General features: G+C 38.8%; 1 protein-coding gene across 4 annotated transcripts in view; it reads right to left on the reverse strand.

Annotated features, from left to right (window-relative positions):
* The window catches only part of Usp37 (ubiquitin specific peptidase 37), a 64,968-nt gene extending 54,245 nt beyond the window's left edge, over positions 1 to 10,723 (reverse strand). The window contains exons 1-4 of one of the 4 annotated variants that reach the window (XM_051190465.1): positions 10,703 to 10,723; positions 4,853 to 4,997; positions 2,785 to 2,852; positions 1,356 to 1,569 (exon numbers count right to left, since the gene is read on the reverse strand). In XM_051190465.1, coding sequence (XP_051046422.1) covers positions 1,356 to 1,511 — 156 coding nt within the window. In that variant the 5' untranslated portion in view covers positions 1,512 to 1,569; positions 2,785 to 2,852; positions 4,853 to 4,997; positions 10,703 to 10,723. Of the gene's footprint in view, positions 1 to 1,355; positions 1,570 to 2,784; positions 2,853 to 4,510; positions 4,624 to 4,852; positions 4,998 to 10,215; positions 10,446 to 10,702 lie in introns of those variants that run through there. The other 3 variants (XM_051190467.1, XM_051190464.1, XM_051190466.1) reach the window with 3 other exon arrangements.
* Between the last annotated feature and the right edge of the window lie 8 nt (positions 10,724 to 10,731).

Here is a 10,731-nt window from a genome sequence, read left to right on the forward strand (position 1 = left end):
CTGCCTTCAACTCGAGAGATCCACCTCCCTCTGCCTCTCAAGTGCTGGGATTAAAGGTATGCACCAGTATCTCCCAGCTAAATTTATTTTATCTTTTTTGTATGAGTATTCTGCCTTCATGTATATTTCTTGCCTGATGCCTTCAGAGGCCAGAAAAAAAAAGTATTGGATCCCCTGGAACTGAAGTGATAAGAGTTATAAGCCTCCATATGGGTACAGGGAATTGAACTCATGTCCGCTTCAAAAGCAAGCAGCCAGTGCTCTTAGGTGTGAGACCATATATCTCCTCCCTCCCTCCGTCTCTCTTTCTCTCTGTATCTATTTTATTGGCTGAGTAAGAAGTTACTGGACCACTGACAGCTGTAATCTCAGTCTCAGCTATAATGGGATAAATCAGGGAAAAACACAGATCAGGTTTTGCAGCAGATGTCTTAAATCCACTGAGCCATCTTGATGGCTATTTTTTTTAAAAGATAGTAACAAGTAATAAAAAACCTTCAAATTTTTACATTTAGAAGAAGATATCTATAAAGATGGCTTTAACAATATTACATTAAAGTTCATGATATATGATAGGATTATTTAGGACATAGATACTTTTAGAAGACAGTAAAAAAAAAATCCCATGAAAATGATCTAGCAATAACTTCAAAGGAAAAAAAAAGATGAACTAAGATTATCTGAGTGTGGTGTGTGTGTGTGAGATACGTCAGAGACTGAATCCAAAGTTCTGAGCACACTAGGCAAGTGCTACCACTTAGCTCATATTCAGCCCCACATTTTCTGTGATATGTGCCCAATCTCATCTGAAAAGTTCTGACCAGGTAGTCCAGGCTGGCCTCCAAAGTGCTGAGATCATAGAAATGTGCCATCAAATCTGGCCTAATAAGGCTTTATTGTTATCACTGTTGTTTTGGGGGTTGGTGATTTTAGTTTACAGTTCCGTATCATGTTTTTTTTGAGACAGGATTTTATATAGTCCAGGCTGGCCTCAAACTTGCTTTGTGGCTCAAGATAACTTTGAATTACTGATCTTCCTGCCTCTTCCTCTCAAGTGTTAGGAGTACAGATATGTTCCACTGTTCAAGGCTGTTATGTGGCTTTTGAAATAGCTTAAGTATCGTATCGGGTATCTAAATCTCTCTAAGTTCTTTCCCACTAGTTTTCTTTGCAACAATTGTGACTATTTCCTATTTTTTTATTAAACCCAACAATACTACCAAATCATTTATAAAAGTATCAGTGTCACAGAAGTAGGAAGCCTTTCAGAACCACTTTACTACAACTATGACACAGTGTGGCTATTTAGTAGAGGATTTCACTAAGGAACCACTTCAAAGCAAAATTTGTTATACCTGGAATATCCTTGGAATTCCTCCAGTGTTGTAGTGAACTACTAGGCTGACTTTATTGTCTTTTTCCACAATTTCAAAGGATCCTTCTTTCCACTTTGTAATCCCAGTCTGAATACTTCGAATTCTGATAGGACCATATATCTTCAGAGGAGACATATTTTCTTTAAAAATAAATTGCTTTTAACCAAATTAAAAAGCAAAAATATATGTTCACCTGACAGATTGTAAAGAAGAAAAACACACAAGTTATAAGTGATTAAAAACAAGAGTTTTAAAGAGGATATTTAATGAACCATCTTATATCTTTCTCTATTTGTGAAAAATAAATCATTTAATCTCTAAAGAAAAAACCTTACTCCTTCCCTAAGAACCATCCATATACATTTCCAAAAAGCAATCTAACTTCAGACAAATATTCAAGTTTCTCTTCTTTGGTGAGTGTGTGCATGAGCAGAGGCACACATGTCTAGCAGTTGCCTGAGACAAGGTTCCTTTTGGTTGTTCACTGCTGCATCCACCAGGCTAGGGTGCCCATAACCTCCCAGTGATTCTCCTGTCCCTGCGACCACGTTCTTTAGAAGCATGCTGAGATGACAGACATGTGTGCACTCTACCCAGTTTTTACGTGGGGTTTCAAATTCAGCTCATCAGGCTTGGTCATCAAGTACTTTACCCACTGAGTCATCTGCCCAACCCCTTGAGTGAACTTCTTAAATACCTATAAATGACTTATAGCAATCAATCATAGGATAAGGTAGACTTGCCAAAAGTCAGCAAATAAAATTATAGTAACAGATAGTACTATATAAATGTGCAAATATCTAAAATTGCTAAACCAAATTTTTTATGTATTTTCATCTTCTAAAACAGTAGCTCTAAAATGGATTTTTGCCTCTAAGTTTATAAATTAAATATCATTGAACCCAACTACTACCTAGATGACTCAATTGGAACATTGGGTCTAGAAATTGGGAGCCAATTCTGTCACTAACTTATAACTTCCTTCTCTGATATTAGTGCTGTCAATCATAAAGGAGAACAGCAAACCAACAGACAATATAATATTGGGGGATGAAATAACATACTCAGCTGACAGTACTATTTAATATTCATGGAGTTTGTATCCATGTACTGAATTATTCATTCTATGTAATACCCCGTTTTCCAAAGATCTCAATAAATCAGTGTTAATGGGTTACAAATCAACTGTTTGTGAGGTCTGCCAGATAAAGAGATGACTCAGGCAGATAAAGCAGGTACAAGTGCTACCAAAGCTGGCCAACTGCTAGCACATGAACCTTGATTTGCCAGATCATCTTTTTTTCTTGTTTTTCACGAAAATGAACTTTATATAAAATTACTCATTTTATATTATAAGCAAAAAATTCAAATTTATTTTTAAAAGCTACACAAATCAAACAAAACTCACCTGTAGGCAAGAGACGACAAGTCTGGGGTCCTCTAGTTCAAAGCCTATAGTTACTGCATAGAAAGTAACTAGGAATCAAAGAAGACATTTAAAAACTCTTTGAGGGTTCAATGCTCTTATGCATCTTAAGCTCTTCATTTATATTTACTCATACCCTCAAAAATTTCTGAGGGCCAACAGCCACATTTAAATATTAGCAATTTACTGTACGTATAAATTAAAAAAAAGTTTATCACTATGCCTATTCATATGACATTTTGAATAAACAAGTAACCCTACAGAAACAGAAACCTGAATAAGCAACCTGTACTTGTAATACATTTTAGCAATTATTTGTGGCTCTACTGTTTGTACAAGTCCTTGAGAACTTTTTCCATTCTGTCTATCAGGATTAGAAAAAATATGTTGTGCCTCTCCTACGCCAGCTTCCTAAGCCAGAATCATTAGAACTAGCTTTGACCGTCTTCTACGATATTTTGGTGCTGGACTAGAAATGGGAGATCAGAATTCTATGAATTCTAACTCCATATGCCTTTTCAGGTAACTTTCTAAGTAAACGACACAAATCAAATGGATTCATTCTCCATCTTCGTATTATTCAATGGCTTTTAACTGTCTTCACAATAAAATACAAAGTCATTAACATGATATTAAAGGCCTCATTATCTATTCCCAGCAAGTGTCCCCTAAAAACTTTTCCCAAAAGCCATATATGTTCTCATGACACTGAATCTCTCCTCACTGTGGTCATACCTGTAAGTTTTCATATATTCCCCCCTCCTGCCCTGCCATACTTACTTCCTTCTATTGGTTCTAAATTCCTTCTAAAGGCTCAACTTAGATGTTACCCTCTTTAAGAAACTTTCCTGACTACTTTTCATTGGTTCTCTTCCTCATACCCACTCTGAAGCTATTTAAATCCTCAATATTATTGAACTTTGTGCTTATTGACACATGACACTATTATAAAGACTCCCCCCCCCTTTCTACCTATACTATTTGAAGATAGGGAATAAGATCATTGTTCCATAATGATGAACAAGCTGGGCATGGTGGCATATACCTTTAGTTCCAGCACTTAGAAAGCAGAAGAATGAAGATTACTGTGGACTTAAAGCCAGTCTAGCATATACAGCAAGTATTATATAAAAAATACATAGTAAGTTCATCTCAAAAAAGATTTTATGTCTAACTTTTTTAATCTTTCCTTATAATTCTCCTTGAAAAAAGTTTTATGTCTTATCAAATTCTTTCATCTTTCTTTATAACTCATTATTAGTTAGGGTACCAAAAGAGAATTAAAACACTATTATCTTGGTGTTTATTAAAAAATTGTTAAACATTAGAAATGAAATTTCACATCTACTAAAGTACACAAGAAAATTAAAATCTTATTTCTATCTAATTCTATAAGAAAATTTTGGTTATGAGTATAAAATTTTTCTTAATAACTTTATATTGAACATTTTCTTAACCATTTCAACTAGCAACTGTATTTTCTTCTAATGAAAAAACTGAAAGACACAGAACAAAAAATTAGAGAAAACAATAAAAACATTCAGTATTTCTTTTGCACTAAGTGAAGAATAACCACTTCTGAGCTTGCCCTACTTGCTTAAGAGAAAGCTTCTTTTTCAGTATGAAGTACATATAGAAACATTAAAAAAAAAAATGTTTTTTAAGAGACAAGGTCTTACACTGTAGCACAGTTTGGTTTAGAACTCACTGTATAATACAGGCTGGCTTCAAACTCACAGCAACTCTGCTATAGATGCCCAAGTGCTGGGATTACAGGTCTGAACCACTATGTCCAGCATTAGTAAACTTCCTATAAACAGGAGAAAACGATTCCTTGAATCCTAACAACTATCCAAGTCTGAACATGCATGCAAGCTCATATTGCAAATTATGTTTTTTTATTTAATTCATTTACTTAAATGCACACATATCAGGCATTCTGTGATAAATAATGGTAAAACATAAATGTATAATTATAAAGTAAACAAAACGTATCAATTCTTGCCTATTTGCATAATACTAGAAACACAGAACCAAAACAAATACTTACTTTTCAGTGAAGTTTACTGAAAAATTCCACATAATAACAATTCACCTTTATTCTGCTTCTTGTGCCAAAAGCAATGTACTTTCCTTGATGAACTATTCATATTCTTTAGCTCTATTGGTAGTCCCTCCAGGAGTCATCAACTCAGCTAAAGAAAATATAAGTGTGCTTTAAAAAATTTCAACATGTGAAATTAAAACCAAGAAAAAAAAAAAAAGAATCCTATGCAAAAAAGACTCATTTAAAGATCACTCTTACTGAAAATGTTGAAAATAAAGTGCAACACATTCACTCCTCACAAAAGAGGGATGTGCTTGCAGTGGAGAATGAGGGGCTGATGTTAGAGCCTGCAAGTCCTTCAGTCCTTCACCCTGTGTCTTGCTTTTGTTCTCTGTGATTAGATTTTGAAACTAAGTCAGTGAAAAAGTACATCCTTTGTTGACTTTAGAAACATTGTTACATCATAACCATCTAAAAGACAAATGTGAAGTTGTGTTGATCTATAGTTTTTAAAGCTGGGAAAAGGCTATCTTCACTTACCTTTCAGAAGGTTCTTTAAAAAATAAAAAGAATTCTTTCTTAATTTTAAGTCCCTCTAAACCTAACTTTCTCTGGAATTCTACCACAAACTTGAATTCAGTATCAACTTTTAACTCATCTGTTCATTCAGATAAAAGGATTACTGATTTATGCCAGTTAAAAGACACAAATGTGAATGAAGATGACACAGGGCAAAACTGACTGTTGTTTAAGATTTCCCTATGCTTATCCTTTCCATCATCATTCAGGCCAGAAGTCTTACCTGCCAGCTTTAAGCTCTTTTTCATTTATTCAATACCCAATCTTTTCAGAAGCACTTCCCTAATTCAGAAACTCATCGCTTTGGGATAGGGATGTGGCTCTGTTGATAGAGTGCTTGCCTAGCATGCATGAAACCCTGGATTTCAACATCAGCAAAGGATTAACTGGTGTGCCTTTACCTCAACACTTGGGAGGTGGAAGGAGTTCAAGGTTCATCTTCAGCTACACAGTGAGTTTCAAGGCCAGCATGGGCTACATGAGAGCGTGCCTCAAAATAAGTTAATTAAAAAACTCATTTCTTTAAATCACCCCACCCAGTATCATGCATTTACTAAGCATAGTGCTATATATCAAACACTTTTATTTAATATTAATAATAATCTTAGAGGACAGGGCTTATCACTGTATTTTATAGATAAAGGAAATTGACATTTCCAGAGATTAAGAATTAATGCAGGGGGCTAGAGAGATTGCTCAGTAGTCAATATCACTTGTTGCTCTTGCAGAAGACCTGCTCTTGATTCCCAGCACCCACATGATGGCTCACAACCATCCATTAACTCCAGTTCTGGGGGAGATACTCTCTTCTCTCCACAAGTAACACAAGCACAGATGTGATATACATACATACACATACATACACACATACATACACACACATGCAGAAAAAACACATGTAACAGTGAACAAATCTTTTTAAAAAGAAATTATTAATAGAGTCACTAAGAGACAAAGCTATGCCCAAACTTAAAACTTTCTCCCTGTTTTGTTTTTTGAAACAGGATCTCATGTAGCTTAGGCTGGTTTTGAACTATGTAGGTGGAGGCTGACCTTAAACAACAGTTCCTCCCACTTCCAATCTTCAAATGTTGGGATTACAGGCATACATCACTACACCTTGCTGGAACCCAAATTTTTAACCACTATCACAGTTCATTCTCATCAATGAATTGTATAAGTTACTTCCCAGTCACCATTCTCAATGGATTTTTCCATCAATGAATCCTTTTCTACAACAGTCTTTCTAAAGAACCTTTTTTTTTTAAAGTTTCTCAGGAACTAAAGTTCACACTGTTTTCACAGCCTTCTCCCTAATCAGGCAAAAGAACTTAGATACATTTCTGGTACATTCCAGCAAAATTAATGTAAGTGCTAAGTACTCAATACTAATACTGCTAACTCCATTATAAACATTTTTACTTGCTCACTACAAACTAGAAAATAAAATTCTGACATCTATATACTTCCTTTTTTTGTTTTCAATTAAATTTTAACATTTTAATATTGATTCCCTTACCTACCAAGAACTTTTTATCTATTTGTAGACGCCTCATCTTTACTAGTCTCAATTTAACCTGTTGCTAAAATATATAAATCACTCTGCTGGTTTTCAATTACTTTCTTTTGTAACAACAACAACAACAAAATCATAAAACAGAGCCTGTAAAAATGGCCCAGCAGCCAGGTGTTGGTGGCACATGCCTTTAGTCCCAGAACTCAGGAGGCAGAGGCAGAGGCAGGCGGAACTCTGAGTTCAAGGCCCTAGGTTCCAGGGCAGGCTCCAAAGCAATACAAAGAAGCCCTTCCAAAGAAGGAAGGAGGGAGGGAGGGAGGGAGGGAGGGAGGGAGGGAAGGAAGGAAGGAAAGAAAAAAAAGGCCCTGCAGTGGTGGCACACACCTTTAGGCCCAGTGCTTACTCGGGAGGCAGAGGCAGGTAGATCTCTGTGAATTCGAGGCCAGTATGCTGCTTTACAGATCGAGTTATGGGACAGGCTACAAAGACAGAGAGAGAAACTCTGTTTTGGTGGGGGGTGGCACGGGAGGAGAAAGAAAAAAAGAAAAAAAAAATAAGAATGATTTGATAACAGGAATAAGTAAAACTACCATAAACTGGAGACCCTTTGTTGCTCTTTGTGCCCTGCTCATTTTCAAATTTCTATGGCTAGAATCCAGGCTTTCAGTATGCTAAGTGAGCAACCTACAGCTGAGCCATATTCCCATCTGTTTTCCTTTGCTGAACGAAGTGTCTGTTTCAGGAGTACCGGAAAACTGATGCTTTCAAAAGACAAGATGGTTCTTACAGCATCTTACATCTCTGTTAAATTTATGGCAATTTCCAATATGATTCATTTAACCAATTCTTGAGAAATGAAAACAAAAGTGAGTTGTTTTATTTTACAGTGTATTTACAGTGTGTGTAAGAGGTCAGTTATATTTGCAGGAATAAGTTCTGCCTAAAGTAGCTTTTATCCAACCTGGGGGTTGAGAGTAGAGGGGGGGGGGGAAATCAAGAGAAGGCTTCACTGAGAAAGTATTACTTAAGCTGAAAAGTAAGGCAGAGTTGACTGAAGGATAGTAGCACTGAACAATCCAGATAAGCAAAGTAGTGTGTTCAAAAGCCCTAAGCTAGAAATGTCAACACAAATTAAATCAGTGTGGCTGAAGGTTATAGAAAGGAAGAGGTCAAAAGATGAAGCTAATGAAGTAGGCAAGACGAGGTTGTATAGAATCTCTCTCTCTTGTCTCTCTCCAGGGATTCATGCATGCTAGGCAAGCATTTTGGCAACTGAACCATATCCCAGAACAGGATTTTAAATTTTATCTTAAAGTAATAAGCACCTTGGCAATGGGAAAGTCACTGAAGGGTTTCAAGCAAAGAAATTATATGTTATTTTTGAATGAATGGAAAAGTGGAGTTTGGGAAGCAGAGAAAACAAGAGTAAAAAAAAAAAAAAAAAAAAAAAAGAAAGAAAGAAAGATCCGCTAGGAAAGTAGTGTTGTTTAACTCATAATTACAATAACAATTTTTACTTGCCAGTTTTTGTGTCAATGCTTTGCCAAGTTTATAGCATTCATAATAGTCCACTAAGTTGAGAAACTCTTACTATTTTACAAGTGAAAATAGAAGCCAGAGAGATCAAGTCCACATGAAAAAGAACTGTAGTTTGAACTAGAAAAGTAAATGTGAAGGCGATCAAAAACAGATGCAAGACATATACTGTAAATAAAATAGAACTTGGAGAAGATATGAACACACAGGATGAAGAAATCTAGAATGTCTCTGAAGCTTCTACCCGGTGTAACTGAACAAATGTCACATCACAATGGACATGCCACTTACGGAAATGGGCATTGGAAGGGTGAGAATTTGGGTAGAGAAAAAGATCAAGACTCTGGTTTTAGCCCACACCTTTAATACCAGCACTTGGGAGGCAGAGGCAAACAGATTTCTGAGATTTCAAGGCCAGCCTGGTCTAAAAAGAGTTCCACGGCAGCCAGAGCTGTTACACAGAGAAATCCTGTCTCGAAGGGGGGGGGGGCAAGGAGGTGGTGGCACATGCCTGTAATCGGGTGAGGGGAGGTGGGGAGCAGGCAGCGGATCTCCATGAGTTGGAGGCTAGCTTGTTCTGCAGAGCTAGTTTCAGGACAGCCAGGGTTACATAGAGAAACTCTTGCCTTGAAAAAACAGAGAGACAAAGCTTCTGGTTTTAGAGGTGTTATATTTGAAATTCCCAAGGGGGGGGGGTGGGAATCAAGTCGAGATGTTAAACAGACAGCCATCTATTTATTTGAATATGGAGCTGAAAATAAAAATTCTCAAGTTTTCAATATATGGTGGAATTTAAAACTTAGAGAGAAATGGAAGAGCAAGAGAAGAGAATCCCAGCCCGAAGCCAAATCCCTGCCAAATTTCTCACAAAGACAACTGAGTTTTTCAGCCCCTTGTTTACCTTTTGCTAGTATGCAGCGCCTTTCTTTCATCTCTTTACCTCCTCTACTCAGTATTAAACGTTAAGCATCTCAATGCTACCGAAGAGCACTGCACTCTTCTTTAGGCAATGCCATGCATATGCATGTTCCAAATTTAACATGGCAAACGACAACCATAACATACAAACACACATGTATATTTATCCATATGTCTGGCCCAGAATCTCCCTGCTATATTTAACCCAATAAACCCAAATGCCTCCTTAACATTCTCTTAGATTTCCCTTAAAGCTAGACTCATTAAGGTACTGTAACTCGCCAAAAGAACACCCGAAAACCACTACAGCACAACTCTACAAAGATAAGGCACTTGATTTAAAAATTGGACATCGCCGGTGTTGTTAGATACGGGAAGCAACCAAACGCACGACAAAATTACACTCCCTGACTTTCAATGAGCACTGTTTAAGAGGAGGAGGAAAGTAACGAATGGCCCAGAGGGCGAATGAGTATCATCACATCCAAGGTCTGAGGGATATGTGGCCCAGAGTCACCTGGAAAGACAGCAGGCCTTGTTAGGAGGCAAGCCGAGACCACCACAACCCTAGTGAACAGGAGCCGGGTTTAGGATGCGGAGAGCGAGTGACAATACGGACCGCGTTAAAGGAGAGGGAAAGTGGAGGGGAAGCACTCGAATGGGGGCACCTGTAAGGCACAGGGCGCGTCCAGGGACCCGGGGCCGGCTGAGCGGCAGCCGGGCTAACTCTGGAGTGGACGCCGAGTGGGCGGACCGCCCGGTGGGGGGGGGTGAGGCTGGGGAAACGGCTCAATTCAGCTTTCCCGGCCCACCTTACCTGTGCCAGAGGGTCCCAGTCCAGGACAAGCATGCCGGAAGCACAGAGATCCCGCGGAGGGGGAGGAGCCGAGGGGCTCAGAAGGAAGGGGCTCGCCTGGCCCCAGAAAGCGAGGCCGTGCTCTCTCCTACACACCTAAACCCACTGATGGCGGGAACTGTGACTATACGCAAACACGTACGCACGCACGCACCCTCGACGCAACCAGTCCTGGCGCGTGCGCGTCAGCGCTCAAGCCCCGCCCCCGTGCATTCGTCCCGCCCCTCACCAAGCCCTGCCCCTCACCCGGCGGCCCGGCTCCTGCCGTGACGGTACTGTAGTACACATGCGCACTCTCCATTTTACCGACTTTGGACCTCCCACCATTTTCCTCTCGCTCAAGTCTGCTTGAGCATGCGCAGTTCGTGTCTCCCAATCCCGCCGGCCTTTTCCCGCCCTTCTCTGGCCTTAGGAGGAAAGTCAGAGTTCACGCTCCTCTGGGGTTCACCTGCGATGCCGGGGGAATACGAGGACCAG

The sequence above is a fragment of the Phodopus roborovskii genome, unplaced genomic scaffold (genome assembly GCF_943737965.1).
Source record: "Phodopus roborovskii unplaced genomic scaffold, PHOROB, whole genome shotgun sequence".
Lineage (NCBI taxonomy): Eukaryota > Metazoa > Chordata > Mammalia > Rodentia > Cricetidae > Phodopus > Phodopus roborovskii.